This window comes from Rosa rugosa, chromosome 7, assembly GCF_958449725.1.
Source record: "Rosa rugosa chromosome 7, drRosRugo1.1, whole genome shotgun sequence".
NCBI lineage: Eukaryota > Viridiplantae > Streptophyta > Magnoliopsida > Rosales > Rosaceae > Rosa > Rosa rugosa.
The window spans coordinates 1,754,629-1,775,865 of NC_084826.1; the positions used below are offsets into that span (position 1 = coordinate 1,754,629).

Consider the following 21,237-nt stretch of genomic DNA (forward strand, 5'->3'; position numbering starts at 1 on the left):
GTGAAAAAAAAAAAAAAAAAAATTTCGGAAACAAAACGGATATAGATTTCCGTATCCGTTTTGCACACTCGATCTTGCCAAAATCACAGGAACTGAGTTTATAATGTGCGGTTGGAGGAGTTGTTTCAGTTTGTTGTAAACCGATATAAACTTTGAGATGAGATTTGACGGTATCATCATATACTGAAGATATAGAACACATTTACTTAGTTGGAATGAAGAAGCTCATGAATCGGAATTGATTCCTAAACCCAACTCCTTTTGGAAAGTTAAGGAATAAGTTCTTGATTTTGAGATCGTGTTAGTAAAAGCGATAAAAAAACATGTTCTTTAATTGATTTCCTTATTGTAACACATTTTAAGTAAGTAGATGTGTAATTCATCATCCTGTTTAATTTGAAAGATACAAACATATTAGCAAATGACAGATTTCATCACATATGAAAGACAATTATGGCAACTGTTAAGACTTAAAGAGATGAGGTTAATTACGGGTGACTTGAGTATTACGAGAGGCTACAGATATAACTTAATCCCTCTCAATTTCATTGTTGAAGTAAACTGAACAATTCTGAGCTCCCTGTTTCTCATAGCACCATAAGCAATAAACTCATCCTCTACAATTTTAGAAGTTGATAACTGCAGTGGTAAGAACACCTTCCTATCGTACAAGAACTTAACCCTTGTCCCTTTCGGACATTACGAGAAAGAAGAATCAGCTTAAGAACATTTCAATTTCAGAACTTTACCGCTGATCCAAACTATAGAAGGCGTAAAATCAAGGGTAACATGAAACGATGCCATCTGAGAAAAGATTATGCTTATTATTTCATGTTACTTCGTTCTACATCAGTCACTGACAACTCAGAAAACCAACCCTTACTAATTAGTTGGTATTTACATAATAATGGAATTGAATTCAAAACATTTTCCTCCCAAAATTTCAGCTTACAAGATTGATTTCTCGTTTCAAAATACTTTGACAACTAAGTTGATAGAGAATAGCATTCGTAGTTCGCTCATGATAACTCACTGCATGTCCCCCAGGATTTATAGAGAGGTTTCATCACCTGTAATATGATGCCATAATGTAGAGCATGACTGCAGTTACTGAGGTGATTATCAATTCCTGCATGAACAGGCAGATTTGATTAAGGGTAAACTAAGAGTTTTCACATACAATCTGCCAGAAAGAGGAAAGTCTCAAAAAGCAACGCCAACATGTTAGTTGTCAATACCTGGTTGTTGTAAAGAATAGCAGGCACGTAACTAGCTATATACTCGATCACATTCAGAGAACCAGTGTATGCCTGCAAGAAATTAACCAACACTGCTGGTGAAATGGACATAAACAAGAACCAGGTCCAGGGAAAAACATAAATAAGAGGAAGTGAAATAACAAGATTATTGAATATCGAGATGTGGAGCCAAATTAAGAGATCAGAACAAAACAGAAGAGAACAGACTTGTATGTATGTGTGTGTGTGTATCACTAATCCTTATAGAATTGTTCCAGTCTGTTGTTTAACATTCATTGACCACAAAGAAACTCGAAGCAGAAGAGAATAAATTTTATCAGATGCACAAAGAGTGAAAGCTATTTTCATGTAGAGTTAAGTTAAAAACATTGAATATTGACAACGGTATGCTTCTTTAGAATTTCTCCAGGAAGATGTGGTAATCATCAAGCCAGCTACTTATGGATATGGAAAAGAGTGATGCCTGATTGGCATGCATAGTTTTCTTTATGGATATGTGGTAACCATCAAGTCACATAATAATCCATAACTGCCCTTCTAAACTGACATGATACAGTTATCAAAGAAAAGGCATGATGAAAATTCATGTAACCAGCAGTCAAAGAAAAGGCATTGTTTTCAAACCCTTCCTCCACCCCCTATTTTTTTCCCTTTCATTTACAAATGGCGTTGCTCAGAGATCTTTGATTTTGAGCACCATGCTAATAGCTGAGCATCTGTATCGTGGAATCATAGGATCAATTCCTGCAGGTGGCCATTGCAGGGGAGAGGAGCCATGTTTAATTGACATGGCCTTACCCTATTGGAATTGTGATCATAGGATCAATTCCTGCAGGTGGCCATTGCAGGGGAGAGGATCCATGTTTTACTGACATGGCCTTACCCTATTGGAATTGTGACTGCATGCTATAATTGTGTATGTCAACATATTCTATAACATTCTACCAAGAAGTTTTCCTATGGATATTACTAAAGATTGTCAAATAATTTGGTTCAGCAGCTCGGTATGATACCACAGATTGTTGAGCGCTTAACGATAATATCAACATTATTAAGGCTTCTGACGGATTTAACCTATCAACATAATTCTAAAGGCACCAAAAATTCAAACAAGATAATATACCAGAGAAGCCACAGCAATACAGCCAAAGACTAGTCCAAGAGCACGAAGCAGCCGTTTTCCCATCTGCAGTCCCTTCCCCACTTCCTCACCATCTTCCTGCACCATGAAGTAATTTGTAAGACTTTCAAGATATAGCTTCTCATAACTTCTGCAAATGGTGTCAGAAAAATGAAAATGGGGAAAGGCAATCTATTTTTTGCAACATGACTCACTGTGTATGTTGGAGTTACAGGTTTTTCAAAGGTCTTCAACTTCTCAAAAATGCGATAAACGAATGCAAAGGATAAAAATTGGAGGGGTTTATAGTCAGCGTTGCGCACAATAACAAGCCAAGCTACCTGGAAAATAGAACATAAGCAAAAGATGAGGGGCAAGAAAAAAAAAATGTAGAATGAAGTAAAAGAATGACAAAAACATGAACAATTAGATTATTGCATTATATAACTTGTGCTTAGACCATATAATTCTGCCTATCAATGCAGAAATACGACCATACGTATCAAACCATATGCAATAGGTAACCCTCAGCTCCTGACCTCAATGTTGCATAACAAGATTAAACCACTACATAAAATCAGAATTTCATCCACAGGATTTGAACTCGGATCCTATTCTAACAAAGTGTAGATTAATTGCCCTAGATGAGATGGTCTATTAACTGGAAACTCCAATCATCAGAGTTCTCATAAGCGTCTGCAAAATCACATGAATAAAGTTTCAAACCATCCATGGTTTGTAGATGCATGCCACCACACATTCTTTTTGTGCTAATCAAAGCTTACCACAGTAACATTGGTTATGGATAGAGTAATTGCGAAAAAGGTGCCATGTACATTTATTGGTAAGAGATAAAGTAAACGAAGGTTGAACCTAGTGAAAGCGTGATTCTGTTTCTGTTGAACAGAGAGTACAATCACATTGGTTATTGAGGGAACTATGCATCTTATGCGAGTTGGTACATAAAGCATTGCCACCATCTAATTCACTGCACAAAAAGATAAAAGAGAGAAGAATGCAGATGCACAGACATTGGTTGAAAACTTACAAATACGGCAGAGATTGCCAGATTGATACGCATATCTTGTACACTGGATTTGGTGAACCTGTAAACATATAAGAAGTCGAAGTATTAGCATACAAAGCCACCACAAGACTACATATATCCTTTTAAAACAGTCAGTGCATTATAGATGGAGGAAACGCAAGAGCGCTGATTTTCAGATTTTAACGGAGAAATAAAATGCAGCCAGTCATGCTTAGACAAATGCCAATGCAGAATGAAAAGGAAGCCTTTATGTTCATAACATATGCATTGAAGTCATCCTTATTAATTCATTTTTTGGTCTGGAAAGATAACCAGCATTAACATAATCTAAGTATCTAACTAGTGACTTGTATTGGCACATTAGCATTTACAATGCAAAAGCGCCAGCCTGTATAAGGCAGAACCCAAGGTCTCCAAAAGCAACTACGCAAATCAGTCTTGTCAACTTCATCTGGTCTGGTTAGTTAGGAAGGATCTGAATCCAGTCCAGTACAGTGAGAACTGGACGGAATCTGAGGACAGCACATAAAAGGTGCAGTATCCAAAACAAATGGGCAACAGAGGACTAATCTATCAAGCTATGAGATGGATGTAGTGTGCCCAGGTCCATCCACTTTCTACTGCCACTAGATTGAAGGTAAGCCACCTAAGTCTATGCTTCATTCAATAGAATACAAGCTTAACAGAAGAACAAGAATCAGCAGACATTAACGATCCATATACTCAGCAGCACACTTTGGTTATGCTACTTATTAGCAATTACGTGATGAAGAATAGACGAACCTAGGCCCCCATGGTACAATCGGTTGCTTATCGGCATATTTTATATCCTTTGAAACCTGCAATTTAAAGGCAAAATGATATTGAAAGCCATTTACAAGGCATATTCTAAAAGCATCCAAATGGAAAGAACATCAAAAATGTGCTCTTTCTAAAACAAGTGATATCTGAAACAAGCAAAATGTTGTTCTTAAAAGTTTTTCAATATAAATTTAGTAGAGCATTTTGACTATTAGGGTACTATGGTAACTAATTAGTTCCTAGTTTACCAAGCAAAAACAAAACAATGATAATGTTGAGCTCTTAGTTCACCATTGTATGATTTGTATCTTATTTCTAACTGACCCAAATCAGATTTAAAATGTATACTATACATGTTTCTGCATAAGATAAAGTTGCCGACGTTTATAAATCTTTATTAGCATTCCACTACCAACTTTATGTGTGTGTGTGTGTATCAGTGATTGGTATTCAATATCTCTTCCAGATCCAGTTCCCTATCTATTCCGATATGCTGGTACCTTTGGTGGCAAGTATCTTAAAATGAAGAACTAGAGAAACTCCAACATGTTATGATAGCTAATCCTAGAAAGTAATAGGCTAATAGCCAATGCCCATATTATAGAATACTACGCCAGTTGTGAACATTCAAATGTATGCAGTAACGTCCACTTGATTTCTGTATTGATAATTAAATTCAACCGCAGCAGAATCAGAACTAGAAAATTTGACTTCACTGCATGTACCTTAAAAGAACCAAATGTCAAGCCTTTCTTCCTGTTTGTTAGTTGTGACATCATAAGTTTGTCATATGCTTTCTCCAGCTGCATAATGAATATGTTATTGTGATGTTCGCAAAATATTGTGATATATATACAGAGAGAGAGAGAGAGAGAGTTGAAACCTACTCTAGCAGCAGCTTCTTCATCACCATTGCTTACAGCCTCCTTGTGTTTTTTCTTATATGCTGCCTTGACCGTGTCAAACCCCTCAATTGGGTTCACACCGAGAACCTGGTAAACATAAGAAATTACAAATACACAAGGATCAATCCAATTCCTTCACTCACTTGCAAAATCAATTTCAAGGGTCTACAATATACAAACTCAAATCACCTCATACGGATTCAAACCACTGTCCGAATTAGAACTTCCAGCTGCAGATGCAGCGGCCAACACTATCCTTCTATTCTGTGGAATTGCTCTAGGAAACATGATAAGTTTAACACCCTGTTGCTATACTTAACCATTATAAGCATAAACAAACCAATAAGCTGAACAAAGCTCTTGTATAATAGTACTAACATTTACCTCACAAACCCATTAACTCTACCTCTACCAACAACTCTTATTACATACAGATTACCATTAACAACCACATAGGTTAACATTCAAAGTAGTTGCATGATTGCAGTAAACTTGTAACTCACAAACCCATCAACTCAAACTCTAACAACAACCACATTTTGACATAAAGCCCCAGAATTTGACCATTTTGAATAAAACCCAGAACATAAAAAACTCAACTTTGCAAAAGTGATTAGAGTACCTGAAATTGGGAGGTGAGAAACTCAGGGCTGGAGCTTTAGGGCGGAAATTCCTTTGGGGAAACTGCAATTTGGGGCAGAGAAGAGCATGGGAAATTGCTAAAGCCATTGGCTTTGTAGAGAATTGAGGTGGGTTTTGGATTACTGGGTTCAGGGTTTATAAAGGTTTGAGCTTTGAGATCAAAGATGGGAATATTGGGGTTGGAGTTCGTTATTTGGATAACAGAGTGGAAATTACAATGCCGCGAAACCTAATGGGGCGAAATACTAAATACTATAAACTGAGAGTTGCAACTTGCAAGTTCTCTTTTTCTTTCATTTGGAAAATGCTTATGTTCTCAAAAAATGGGTCTCTCTAAATGTATTCAGTAAATTTCTATATAGACCAAATAAATTTTTTACACCAAATAAAAAATGAAATTTATAATTGTACGCAGCAACTTTTCCAACAATACCCTTAGCAAAACTCGCACCCAACAAGGCAACAAAATGTATACCAAGCAAATCTCACACCAAAAACTCATACCCAGCAAAACCCCATCTCCGCGTCAATGAGGGTTGCTCCAAGATCGTTCCCCAACTGAGAAATTCGTCCAAAGCATCATTACAGACGACCGACTCGGCACCAAGTTGAGGGAAAAGAAGCGCAGTCTCAAACCCAAGAGTATCTCTATCTTAGACTTCGTGGGTCATCGCTATTTCCTTCACTCTCACCCGCCGACTTTGAAGGTATCCCGCGCTTCTTGGTTTAAATTTTCTTGCACGAGTTCTTTCATTAGTTTAATTTCTTAGTTTAGGGTCTGAATTTCTGGTTCACTTGTTGATATTTTCTTTTGATTCATGGGTATTGTTTTGTTTAACTTTTGTTTTGCTATGAATTCAATTTGCTTATGAGAGAGTTGAGCTTATTTTATTTGTTTGGATGATTTAACTCATATTCTTGAATGTAGTTGATGACTTGAGTTTTTTATATTGATTACAATTGAGCCGTGACAATGTTTAGACGTGAGCCTTTTTAGCATTGCATTTGCACTTGAAAAAGTAATACTGATTGAGAACTTGAAAATGGATTTCTATTTTACATTCGTACAGCAATAGTAATTTATTCTTCTTTTGTTGCTGCTGTTGTTCTCTTCTTTTGTTGCTGCAACATTTTTCACATTATGCTGCTGCATCACTTTTCATCTTATGGTGCTTGGTTGCTAATGTCTTGTGCGGGTGTCCTACTGGAGTTTGCAAGTTCTTGAGCTGCCCTTTTGCTAGTAGGTTTTTTGTTTTTCTTCTGTTCTGTCTTGTACAGTTTTTGACTTTGTGCAATAAAATTCTTACTTATGGTTGAAAACTCCAGCTCAAGTCTTTGAACCCTCTTTTTCATTGCAAACTCAATCCATTCATCAATGGATCGAGCAAAGTGATGTTACACCGCATGCTGTTACACCGCACGATCCACCAAACTAACAAAACTACGGCGTTTCCTGTGTTGTATATTCGGCTTCACTTCCATGAAATCCCTCGAATTTTTCTCATCTTCAAAGTTGAGATTCATAGTTGACGCCCACTGATCCCGCCACTGCCTTGAAAGAACACTAGTAGCAAGATACTAACAAGAATATTAATACAAGGATGTACAAGCTCCAGAAAGAATGACAGATTATAATCTCTACATAATCAAGAACAGAGAATATGCATAACACAACAACATTGGTCACGCAGTGAAAACCTCAATTGAGATCAAAAACACTGCGGGGCTCTAACTCTTGAGAACCCAATGATTCACTAATCAAAACAGATTACAAAGTTACAACTCAGGGATTGCACTGACCGTGACAATCCTTCCTGAACTAACTAACTTACAATCTGGGATTGCACTGACTTCTGCAATCCTTACCGGACAGACTACACATTTAACTGTGGGATTGCAATGACTGCTGCAATCCTTACTGGACAGACTCACAAACTGTTTTCAACATGGAACAAAACAGAGCAACAAAGAGTCTGACTCTTTTACAATCAAAGGATTGAAACTCAACACAATTTTCATTTCTAGAAGAACCACAGAACTCCTATATATATAGGAGGAAGAAATCACCAAGATTCATTCAGCTTTGTTGGAGTAGAGTCACGAGGAGGGACCGGACAGTGAGCTAAGATGGAGAACCTTGCTGCAATTGTCTCCCACTTTGATCTTTGACAGCAAGGTTTTCATGAAGATGAACAAGGCCACCTGACTTCGACAGCAAGATATCCATACTTGCAATTAAACAAACTATCATGCTTTCTGTCATGTGAAGACCACATGAGACTTGCAGGTTCACTGAGACTTGAAAGTGAAACTGAAGAAGACCACATGATTCCACAACTCGTTCTCCATGAAGAAGAAAAATATGAAACCAGATGCAGTTGCTTTTGCTTTTGTTTTTCGACCGAAAGTTTAGGCATGTGAAGGAGATGAAGGTGCATGATAATATTCTTCAGTTCCCACTTCCATCTTAGACAACAAGGTCTTCATGATTGCACTGAGTGGACAACAAGACTAGATCGAAAGCTAATCTTTGACAGCAAGGCGAGATGGAGAACTAATATAGTTGCTTCCTCCTTTCTTCTTTGACAGCAAGGGTTCTATGAGAAGAAGATGTTCTTCCTTTTCTGGTTCGACAGCAAGTGTTTCATAAAGGAGAAAATGGAAAACCAGATTCAATTTCTTCTGACCAAACGTTTTTGACAGCAAGGATGTGCATATCAAGGAGATGAATGTGGACGACCATGACCTGCAATTATACTTCAGCTTTTGGTCTTCTTATGCATGCTTAAAAAGCAAAGCTGCAATCTTCTCATGCTTGGTCTCACGGCTGTAGAACCACAATAATGCAATTAAACAATGCATACTTAAAAAGCATGTCTACCACAATTGCATTTAACAATTGTTTATGCTTTAAACAATTCTTCAACTCTTCTTTTCGAATTCATGCTTAGAAAGCAACAACACCATACATGCATTAAACAATTCTGAACATGTAGTTAAATAATTTCTCTTGGTCTTCACATGTAGTTAAATAACAGCAAAGTGATGTTACACCGCATGCTGTTACACCGCACGATCCACCAAACTAACAAAACTACGGCGTTTCCTGTGTTGTATATTCGGCTTCACTTCCATGAAATCCCTCGAATTTTTCTCATCTTCAAAGTTGAGATTCATAGTTGACGCCCACTGATCCCGCCACTGCCTTGAAAGAACACTAGTAGCAAGATACTAACAAGAATGCCATCCGGCAACTCACTGATTCTGTCCACATAGCTAACCCCACCATTTCGATCCCTAGAGCTCAATTCACCCTTATCTTTCTGTTTCTTTCCCAAGTTTTCTTTTTTCTTTGGCTTGCTTCTTTTCTCATGCTTCTGATAGATTAATCGGCCAACAACATCAATACGAAACATGATAAACAATAAGTAAAGGACTGATAATTGAGATTGTTACTGGGTAATCTTCTCTCTTAAGTTTTATGATTCCATTAAATTTGTCAAATTTATGTTACAAATTAATAACATAACAATGATTCAAACCAACAAACAAAGCAAACCCAAAAGGCATACATAACATAAAAGCCTTCCAATTCTCTACCAGAGCATCTTTAGCAACGCTAGCCATTTTTGAGTTAAATTTTAGCCAAAATAGCTAAAAAATCATTTTAGCTAGCCACTTTAGAAATACGTCTGCATCAGTGCTCTCTATTTTAGCTAGTTTTGAATTTATATTATTTTTTAAATGAAGATTAAATAGTTTAAATGTATTTATAAATTACATAAAATAACTTAAAATGAATATTTTAAATTATAGAGAGTCTCATCTCGCTCTCTATATTTAGGAGTGAGATAGCTAAAAGTTATAATGGAGAGCCATTTAGAGCATCTTTAGCAGACTCTCTATTTTAGCTCCTTAGTTATTTTAGAGAGCATGTTTAACTTTTTATTTATTTTAACAATAAGATGATTGCCCTACCTAGACATTTTGATATTGGTTAGATAGTGATTCGATTTGGAACACTCTTCCTGGAACTGGTGTGGACAACCATGGGAGCACAAATTGATAAACTCGCGTCCTCGCCACAATTGGAAAATGGGGACTAGGGGTCATCATTTAGCCCGTGGGCCTAGTGGGCCGATGGAGGCCCGCCGGCCCGCAGGGCCAAAAGCCCGGCCCGGCCCGCCAAAAAGCCCGTCATAGGCCCGGCCCGGTGGGTAGAGGGTCGGGCTTGGTTTAGGGGTTAGAAACCCGGCCCGGCCCATAGGCCCGGCCCGCCAAAAGCCCGCTAGACCCGGCCCGCCAAAAGCCCGCTAGGCCCGGCCCGTAAAAGCCCGCAAATAAATATATATATATATATATATATATATATATATATATATATATATATATATATATGTATGTATGTATGTATGTGTGTGTGTGTTTATATATTTAGGTTTATATAGATATATATGTGTGTGTTTATAGATATATATACATGTGTGTGTTTATATATATATATATATATATATATATATATATATATATATATATATCCATATATATAGAAATATGTGTGTTTACATATATTTGTTTGTGTGTCTGCATGCATATTTCTATATATATATATAGAAATATGTGTGTTTACATATATTTGTTTGTGTGCCTGCATGTATATATATATATATATGTGTGTGTTTACATATATGTTTGGCTCCAATTTTGTTGCAGCTGGTCAACAGTTTCTTTTCTGCGCGGGCGTGCCAGCACCGTCGGGTGCGGTCGTCGGGGGTGTCCCTTGACCTGACTTCTTTCAAACGACTGTGGACGAGGAGAGCACCAACCTCGTCGTGGGATTCTTTATGCCTCGTGGTGAGGACTTTTGCTAATCTTCTGCGTCACCAAATCGATACTCGACGTCGTAGATCGAGCAGAGCGAAAATCACCGGGAAGTGGGGAGAACTTGCTAAAGCGTGACTTTAGCTTCGCTGGGTTGCGAGGGCGTTACCCTTGCTTGGCTAGTTCCGTAACCGTTGTGGTCGCGGTACTACAATCGGCTCCTGAGGAGACTAGGACCGAAGCACTTTGACAGAGGGTTTGGTGGCACTGATAGTCGGCTCCTGAGGAGACTAGGACTTAGAGTGTGATCACCTATAAGAGAAAGAGAAGGAAATGAGTTGCTCTTAGAGAGGTTTGCTCTAGAGAGAACTTAGATCATCTTAGAGATGTTTTGATGTATGAATGAGTCTTTTGTGGTGTTTTTGGTCGTGGTACTACAATCGGCTCCCAATGAGACTAGGACCGAAGTACGTTGACAGAGGGTTTGGTGGCACTAATAGTCGGCTCCAAAGGAGACTAGGACTTAGAGTGTGATCACCGATAAGAGAAGGAGAAAGAGAGGAGTTGCTCTTAGAGAGGTTGCTCTAGAGAGAACTTAGATCATCTTAGAGATGTTTTGATGTGTGAATGAGTGAATTGTTCTATGTTGTAGCCTCTATTTATAGGCTACCAAGCAACACTATTTGGCATTTAAACAAATCATAATGGAGCACTTATGAGTTTATGGAGCACTTATGAGTTTATGGAATTGTTAGGTTCAAGCACTTAAACACTAATGGAATGTTAGGTTTAAGTCATTTTCTGCTCCCTTATCCCTCAATTTTTATCTCCACTAAGAACTCAGATTCAACCTTCAATTTCTTCATATGAAATGATCCACCATGAATGTAGATTATTGTGGTAAAATTTCAGAATTTATTTCCATGTGGTTGGGCCAGAAATGCTGCTGGACCTCTTACAGGTCCAGTTTCCAAGTTTTGCTTCTGCAGAAAATTGGACTGTTTGTTTGAAGGTTTTCCACTCCGAACGAGCTTTGGCACTCTTCATAAGAAATGATCAATGGGATGTCTAGAATTAATCTGGAAAGTTTCAACTCATTTCAAGTTCATTTGGTCAGGCGGACGCTCCTTCTGTTTAGCTCGGTTTCTCCTAGCCGAAGTAGGAAAATGTGCTAAAGTTGACTTTTTATTTCCATGCTTGGTAGGCCTTATTTAGCCTCTTAATAATATATTTCAAACTTGTCGACAATATATAGCTTGAGCCACTGACTTTGACTCAATTTCTCCATGACACGTCTTGTCAGGCCAAAATGCTCATTTTGGGTCCAAACAATATATATATATATATAGATATAATATATGTACATATATATATAGATATATATATATGTGTGTGTGTTTACATATTCATATAGACACACACACACATATTTATCTTATGTCCACGTACATCCATCGATGAAATATTTACAAACGTGATGTAAAAAAATAAGTAAGTTTTGTGGTCATCACGCCATCGGTCAATCAAGAAAACATGCAAGCGATTACGGTTGACCAATCCGATCGGGTTCGAAACTATGGTGAAATTGACTAAATTTTTAATCACACTCATAATTTATTGTAATAATCACATCCAACGGTCGGTTTTCCCATTTTCTTTGAATTGGTAGAGGTTGCTCTTTGGAGTGTGTGATATATAAATATAGGTTTGTAAGAGTAACTAAGTTTGACCTAGTTGATCGAATTTGAAATGAGAACCAAATTGGCTGGAATTTTTACAACCACCATAAAATATTACAATCTCTCAATCAAACGGTTGGTTTTTCCAAATTCATTTTCCACTTCATGGTTGCTTTAGAATGAACCTCAACAATTTAAATGCAATGTATAAGTCATACAACTTTAAGAGGCAAATTGCTATAGGTCAATGTATTTGTAATTAAAATTGAAATTTGTATCTTATATCTACGCACATCCATCGATGAAATATTTACAAACGTGATGTAAAAAAATAAGCAAGTTTTGCAGTCATCACGCCATCGGTCAACCAAGAAAACATGCAAGTGACTACAGTTGACCAATCCGATCGGGTTCAAAACTATGGTGAAATTGCCTAAATTTTTAACCACACTCATAATTTATTGTAATAATCACATCTAACGGTCGGTTTTCCCATTTTCTTTGAATTGATAGAGGTTGCTCTTTGGAGTGTGTGATATATAAATATAGGTTTATAAGAGTAATTAGGTTTGACCTAGTTGATCGAATTCGAAATGAAAACCAAATTGGCTGGATTTTTTACAACCACCATAAAATATTACAATCTCTCCATCAAACGGTTGGTTTTTCCAAATTCATTTTCCACTTCATGTTTGCTTTAGAATGAACATCAACAATTTAAATGCAATGTACCAAGTCATACAACTTTAAGAGGCAAATTGGTATAGGCCAATGTATTTGTAATTAAAATTGATTTTTTTTATCTTATGTCCACGCACATCCATCGATGAAATATTTACAAACGTGATGTAAAAAAATAAGCAAGTTTTGCGGTCATCACGCCATCAGTCAACCAAGAAAACATGCAAGTGACTACGGTTGACCAATCCGATCGGGTTCGAAACTACGGTGAAATTGACTAAATTTTTAACCACACGTATAATTTATTGTAATAATCACATCCAACGGTAGGTTTTCTCATTTTCTTTGAATTGCTATATGTTGCTATTTGGAGTGTATGATGTATAAATATAGATTTATAAAAAATTAGTGTCTTTAAAAATTTATTTATCAATAAATTAGTATCTATATATAAATATAGATTTTTTTGGGTACAATATAGATTTGTTATCTTTGGTTGTATTTGATCATTATCCAATGAATTTCCAAAGCTTGATTAAAAAAAAATAATATTTGTGTCTTTAAATATTTATTTATAAATAAAGCCCGCAAGGCCCGGCCCAAAAAAGCCCGCAAGGCCAAGCCCGGCCCGGCCCGCCATTATTTAAAAATATAGCAAGGCCCGGCCCGGCCCGGCCCGTTGACGACCCCTAATGGGGACCATCCGGCAGCTTTATGAGTATCCCTAGCGCACTTGTACGAAGGTTGCACATGACAATGTGGCGAGTATACTCTATATCCAAAATATCCTCATCATTCGGGTGGAAACCTTGCGTGGTTTGCCATAGAACGCCGAGAGTCCAACGATTGAAGGATCTCTCGAATTGCTTACCATCTGGTGTAAGGAAACTCCATCTACTTTCAGATGCCAGATTCATCAAACTGCTGGTTCCCCTTTCTCACACAAGAGAACAAATCACAGCAGAAGAATGTATTTGATCCAGATTTTATAATGTTTAGAATCTCATATTCAACAAAAGAAAAGGAAAAATAAGCATGAGACAAAGAATAGATCCATTTTATTTTCTAATGAAAGACCATATATTCTCAACTCGAGCTTGTTTGCACAAACCATAATGTTTGGAATACAAACACCATTTAGACACTACACTTAATTACTACAGGCATACAAAGTTTACAGTTGAAGGAACAATTTTCTTAAGGTGTTTCATAGCATGATTTCTCGCCTTCATTTCCTCATCAATATCTTCCTTCACCATACTCGGCCCACGAGACCGATGCCGGACAGGATCAATAATAAGTTTCTCCAGTGCAACAACATTCTTTAATAAAAGCATGACATGTTTAGCAGCGAATCTACGAGCACGATACCCAACTATTTCTATTACTCTGAGCTCATGATGAGAGCATTTGGCAAGAGTCTCCATTTGCTCTGTTGTCACAATCTCCTCCATGTCTGTTTTTCCTATTCCCATCTCCTCCAACCAGGATGTGATGATATTCATCTGCATCAAGGAAACAAATTAATGTACAGAAAAGTTGACCATTTTGTTTTGTGTTTATACTTACTTTTCTTCAAAATTGGTGTGAACAAAAGATGAACAAAATCTACAAAGTATGAATAGCAGCGATAGAAATACCTTCAACACAAGTCTCTGCAAGTAAGGAGATGCCTTCATGAAAGAAGTCAAATAACGAAGAGAGGACGCATAATGTGGTTCACATATTAATTCCAAATACTTGAGATTTGCTAATATAGGAAACACATAATCCTGATTGTAGACCTGAAAGTCAAACAACAGTAAGGAACATGATATTCCAGAAAGAAGGGAAAAAAAAAAAATCATAGCACATAGTAATTACATATATACTTACCGCTTCACTGATATCCATCGTGAGATACTTCAGCTGAGAAAGATAGCATGAGAGTTGGGTGAAGGGAAGCTCTACGGATATAGTTATAGAATCAAAAAAGTTGTTGCTCTCAATCTCGAGCTCAGTAATGGATACCTCAGCAAGCAAAGGTACATTACTCAGAAGCAGGTTTATAGCAACTCCAATGTAAGTAAATGAAACAATGTCTGCATTACATATCTCAATGGTTTTGAGGTCAGGACAATTTTCTATTGCCAAATACTTCCATCCAATGGATGGACTAACAACTCTTAAATCAACCAGATTTTTGGCTGCCACCACTGATATTCTTTCGACTGGACAGTTCATTAATAAGTACTCAAGAACTTCTCCATCCACATTAACATGTCGCAAATTAAGAATTTTTAGTGACTTGAAACCCATACTGCATTCAGAAAAGTGTCGACTTGGGATGCTAGAATGTAAGTCCTTTCGAGTAGACCCTGTTTCAAGACCTAGTAGTTCATGGGGAAATATATAGTTATCCTTAACATTAGCTGCTGAAAACTCCAGCTCTGTTGTAAATCATTATGGCTATATCATGTAAATAGATATAGGGTAAATCATTATGTTGTTATAGGCTTACCCTTTCCATGTTTTATGGATGACTTTAGGAATCCTTGTTTTATGGAGGACTTTAGGGGTCCTTGTTTTATGGAGGACTTTAGGCTACATGTTCCCTATCTTCCACTATATGTAGTCCATTTCTCATCCATGTTATGAGGAGAAAAACAGAAAATACTACACTTATTATCTGCATCTAAACTCTCTCTCTCTCAAGTTCTTAGAAGCAAAGCTCTCTCCATTTTCTGAAACACTTTCTATGTTAGTTTTACAACACGTTATCAGCACGAATAGCTCTAGGATTCGGATTGCAGATTGACAAGAGAAGAGGTGAATAACTCTTGGGTTGCAGAGAAGAGGTAGTTCATCATTCAATCAACATCAGTCTACAAGCTCTACAACCAAGTAGGTTTTTCCAAACAAAAACCAATTTCGCTGTTTCATTTTACCTTCTGATGTCTGTGTTCCAGTATTTATTTAAAATAGTAATTCAACTCCAAAATTCACCAAATTTTGTATGCTGGAGTCCTTATATGTTTAGTACATCTCTGTAAATTTTCATATTTTTCTGGGTAGTTTTGCTTAGTGTTTCAGTTCGTTTTTTGACTGTTGTTCAGTAGGAACTGCAGTCACAGTTTATGACTTTTGTTGAAGCATCTAGTTTAACTTAATCCTCTATGAGAGACACTTATTTCTCTTGCATTATAATTGGCATGATTGAAAAAAAAAGGGAAAGAAAGAGGAAAATCAATAGCTTTTAATTTAGCTATCAATTCATGTATATTGTGATGAATATCTATATATACTTGTTTGGACTTTGTGATAATGATACATCTTTCCTTCATTATTTATTATGATAATGTTTTGTGGTGTTACCTGCTCATATTAAATTTAAATATTTTACCCGCTTAAATTCTTTGCATTAGAATATATATGTGCGGAATGCAGGTACTTAACGAACCGGAAGTTCACACACATAAACATTGAACCAAAATTTCATACATAAATATTGAACCAGAAGTTCACATATAGTATCGAACCTGTAGTTTTGACAACACTGAAATATTATGAATCTTTCCAAGTAGGCTCACCCAATTCGATGTGATGTCTAGGCAAGATACAATGAGGCTGTGTACTTAAGAGAGCCTCGCTCCACCCAAACCTCATACTCTTACCTGGTCGTATTTAATTGGAGTTACCAAAAGGGTTGAGTAATAACTTTTCATTCCTTGGCAGACCAGCTTGAGCCCAGCAGGCCCACTCTCCCTCTGCGGGACCTAGCAGCCCAGCAGGCCTCACACACCATTTAAATTACGCATGAAAGGCCGGGTCACAAGCCCGCAGACTAAGCCCGATAGGCTTCACTATCAAGCCCATTCCTTTGGTCCAGCAGAATCAAATAAAAGGAAAAATGATTTGATTCTACTGAGATTTGAACCCAGACAATGTACATGTCATTATGGCTATTGCAAATAAATTCACCATATTTCATATGTGTAATTAATTGCCAGAAGCATTTATTCACATAATTGTGTGACAATTAATATGTTATATTACTAGCATGCAATTAATATCTCAATTGATTTGTGATTTCCATTTATTCAATTTGTGAGATATTATTTCAATTTGCTCTATTCAATATTATTGTGTTACTTGTCTAAATTTTCGCACTAGAATATATGTGTAGAAAATGCAGGTACCTAATGAACTAGAAGTTCTAAATGAACCAGTAGTTCATACACATATCGAACTTGTAGTTTCGATAATGCCATTTAAGAAACTTGAAGTTTCCTTCATAAATTCACCACACATGATAAAACCAGTAGATTTTACATGTTTAATCCGATTTTTCATACCATGTTATAGAACCTGAAGTTCCTATTAGTTGCTTATGGATGATATTACCCAAAGCACTAAGATTATTTGTTCCTTTCCTGTAAGAAATACCAAATCTCAACAAACTTGACTTTGTTTCTTTGGAGGTTTCCGGAAGAAACTATCTAAAGTGGTTCAAGATGTGATAATTCATCTAACTGCAAAGAAGATGAGATCAACAATCAATGCTAACAATGTCGTCATTGAGGCTTTTAATATGAGTGCCATAATTTTCAAAGGAAACATATGGAGAAAACACTCCAAGTTGAGTATCCGATGAAGAGGATACACAGATTCTTTGGGTCGCTCTAGAAGAGCACTTTCACCATCAAATGACCATTTTCTTGCTTGAAGCAAGACATGATTGGCAGAACGAAATTAGCCCATATGACCGTCTGCCACTTGGCCAAAGCCCAAGAGGCCATGTAATCAGGCTCCACGTGGCCAAGGCCCACGTGGTAGGAACCATGATGCCATAACTCAGCAAGCCCAAGTTGAAAGGAACACTGGTCCGGCCCACTGCCACCAGAATCGATCAGCATGATCTTTGTTATCAATGTGGAGGAATTGACTGCTGGTCCCGCACCTGTTGTGCGATAGCCTAAGCAGTAGATGAGTATTACGCCAGTCGCAGAACTCGAAATACCAACTTTATTAAAGGGTCATTTTCTATCGATTCCACACTAGAGATCATGGATTTTCAGGCAGTTACTGAACATACCGAGGATTAGAACTCGAAGACATGGGTATAATTGGCCCCTTGTGCCATATCTATTTCATCTTAATGAATGAAACATCTTCGGATTTTGGTGATTTATGTTTTCAATTATTTTGGATTATAGAAATGTGGTTATGTTCGAATATATTTAATTCAATAAACTTATTCATACATGTGATCCATTGAATTAAATAAATGAATAGGCATATTCTGTGGGGAAGTTTGTTGTCCGGTTAAAAGTGCTATTACGCACACCATACTCCGAGATCGGAGATATGTTTCAAACTTATTGCCCATGCATACCTCTGTGACAACCATATCAGGCCAATCCAACCTGATAGAGGGCTATGGCAAAGCCCACTTTATGTTGTCCAATGGTACTGAATTTACCATTAATGAGGCCTTATATTCTCCACGTTCCAGAAGAACGTTATTGAGTATTAAGGATATTCGAACCAACATTTATCACGTTGAAACCCCTAAGAAAAATGAGTGTAATATCTTTGCATAACCTCTGAATGTGCGGCCAGAAGCGTATATTGGAGAAATTGAAATTTGTTAGCCAGAAGCTAACCAATTCGAGCAACTACTTGCTATGGCATGACCATTTGGGACACCCAGGTCAAAGTATGATGCACCGTATCCTCAACTTATCACACGGGCATCCCCTTCTGAATAAGGGTCCTGTGTTTAGTAACACATTACGCCAAACTTGCTCGTTAGGAATGTTAAACTCTAGACCATCATGTGCAAAGACTAGTATATACACACACCATTTTTCTGCACAGAATGCAAGGAAAATTTGTGGACCTTTCCAACCACCATGCGGACAATTTAAATATTTCATGGTTGTGGTTGATGTATCGACAAAGTGATCACATGTTACACTATTGTCCACAAGAAAATGCTGCTTTTGCTAAACTCTCGCCCAGATCATGAAATTGTGGATCACCACTCGGATTATCCCATAAAGTCCATAAGACCTGATAATGCCGGAGAGTTTACAGATTGTCACTTTGATGAGACAGTCTTCCCGCCGTTAGGGGGAGATAAGAACGTTACCGTTCCTGATGAACGACGTGAATTGACGTGGAATGTCCCCACTATGTCTCATCTCGATCCCCGAACCGCACAATGCGATAGTGAAGTGCGGAGAATTCTAGATCTACAAAGTGTAGCCCAAAATATGCCAGACGCTTTCTCTGATCTAGCTAAAGTGACGAGATCACATATACCTGCTGCAAATGTGCCTGCAAGAATAGATGTCCCTGTAGGACGCGTTGTCCCGGATGGACGAGGTACGACCATGGCGACTAACCAGTCACATGTCCCTGCCTAGAAGCGAGGTAGACCACTAGGTTCGAAGGATTCCTATCCCCGGAAGAGGGTAAAACCAGCACAAACGAATCCACTAGACATCGCGATCTCAACTGATCCATCTCACGAGATAATTCCAGATTATGGGTCCGTCCTAGAAAAGACAACGTTGGGGGACGCTCCAACGTTTGAACCCACTCTCGAGAATAGAGAAATCTCGATAAATTATGCATGCTTAAGTGAGATTTGGAATCGAAATGAGATTATCATCGATGATATATTTGTATTCGCGGTAGCTACCGAAATTATAACTAGCGATGACATCGAACCTCGCTCCGTTGATAATGTCAACGTAGAGACGACTGGCCAAAATGGAAAGAAGCAATCCAGGTCAAATTAGATTCCTTGACAAAGAGAAAGGTGTTTTGGACCTGTTGTTCCTACACCTCCCCATGTTAAACCTGTAGAATTTAAATGGGTATTTATAAGGAAGCGTAATGAGAAAAATGAGATTGTGATACACAAAGCTCGTCTAGTGGCGCAAGAATTTTCTCAACGCCCTGTGATTGATTACGAGGACGCGTATTCTCCCGTAATGAACGTCATAACGTTCCACTACCTTATCAATTTGGTAGTTTCCGAAAAACTGAATATGCAGCTTATGAATGTGGTCATAACTTATCTCTAGGGGGATCATAATACAGAAATATACCTGAAAGTTCCTGAAGAACTTAATATACCCGATGCAAATAGTTCTAGACCACGGAACACGCTCTCCATTAGTTTTGAGGCGTTCACTTTATGGATTGAAACAATCCAGACGGAGGTGGTATAACCGTCTAAGTGAATATTTAATCAGGATGGGATATGTGAATAATAAACTATGCCCATGCGTGTTTATTAAGGAAACAAGTTCCTAGTTTAGAATTGTGGCGGTCTATGTCAATGACATGAATTTGATCGATACTCCTGAAGAGATCAAGGAAACCGCAAAGCACCTGAAGTTGGAATTTGAGATGAAAGGCCTTGGGAGAACAAATTATTGTCTCGACCTGGAGCCCGAGCACAGTGCAGATGAAATTTTGGTCCATCAACCAAATTACATCCAGAAGATGTTAAGATGCTTTAATGAGGATAAAAGCAAGCACACCCATGGTCGTCTGAAGTCTAGAGAGAACCGTATCGTCCTGCAGATGATAACGAAGAGATATTGGTACCAGAAGTCTCATATCTAAGTGCAATAGGCGCATTATTGTACTTGGCTCAATGCCCTAGATAGGACATCTCATTCGATGTGAACTTGTTAGCTAGATATAGCTCTGCGCCAACACGCCGCCACTGGAATGGCATGAAAGACATTTTTCCGCTACCTTAGAGGTACAACGGATATGGGCTTATTCTATCCCTACGCATCAAGGAATGGATCAAACCCCCTTGATCCTCAGAATGATGCTCGCCTTGTTGGATATGCTGATATAGACTATCTATCAGACCCGCACAAGGCACGTTCCCAAACTGGTTATGTCTTTACCATTGGGAATACTGCAATTTCTTGGAGGTCTACGAAATAGACACTTGTTGCTACCTCTTCGAATCATGCTGAGATACTAGCTCTTCAAGAAGCAGTATGTGAATGTACATGGCTAAGAGCCGTTACAAAGCATGTTCGAAGCACATGTGGACTGCATTCCACCACTGATGAACCAACCATTATCTACGAGGATAATGTTGCTTACATAGAGCAGATGAAGACGGGTTTCATCAAAGGAGACAACACCAAACATATTGCACCGAAGTTCTTCTTCAATCAGCAACAACAGGAGCATCAGAAGATTGAAGTCAAGCAGATTCGATCTGAAGATAATCGTGCAGACCTCTTTACCAAGTCACTAC

General features: G+C 37.8%; 2 protein-coding genes and 1 long non-coding RNA gene across 3 annotated transcripts; 1 reads left to right on the plus strand and 2 right to left on the minus strand.

Moving 5' to 3' along the window:
• Positions 1-803: 803 nt before the first annotated feature.
• LOC133722508 (protein CHLOROPLAST J-LIKE DOMAIN 1, chloroplastic) lies at positions 804-6,009 on the minus strand. Its single transcript, XM_062149393.1, has 10 exons — positions 5,756-6,009; positions 5,323-5,410; positions 5,116-5,220; positions 4,954-5,031; positions 4,211-4,266; positions 3,428-3,485; positions 2,595-2,720; positions 2,383-2,478; positions 1,239-1,310; positions 804-1,129 (listed from the first exon to the last, which is right to left on the minus strand). Exons 1-10 carry the CDS (start codon positions 5,860-5,862, stop codon positions 1,067-1,069), a joined length of 849 nt encoding a protein of 282 aa, XP_062005377.1. The 5' UTR covers positions 5,863-6,009; the 3' UTR covers positions 804-1,066.
• Positions 6,010-13,987: 7,978 nt separating this feature from the next.
• Positions 13,988-15,380, minus strand: LOC133723486 (uncharacterized). Its single transcript, XM_062150335.1, has 3 exons — positions 14,832-15,380; positions 14,597-14,740; positions 13,988-14,461 (listed from the first exon to the last, which is right to left on the minus strand). Exons 1-3 carry the CDS (start codon positions 15,252-15,254, stop codon positions 14,114-14,116), a joined length of 915 nt encoding a protein of 304 aa, XP_062006319.1. The 5' UTR covers positions 15,255-15,380; the 3' UTR covers positions 13,988-14,113.
• Positions 15,381-15,391: 11 nt separating this feature from the next.
• On the plus strand, positions 15,392-17,034 carry LOC133723487 (uncharacterized). Its single transcript, XR_009853072.1, has 2 exons — positions 15,392-15,839; positions 16,547-17,034. It is a non-coding gene; the product is annotated as an uncharacterized LOC133723487 (long non-coding RNA).
• Positions 17,035-21,237: the final 4,203 nt, after the last annotated feature.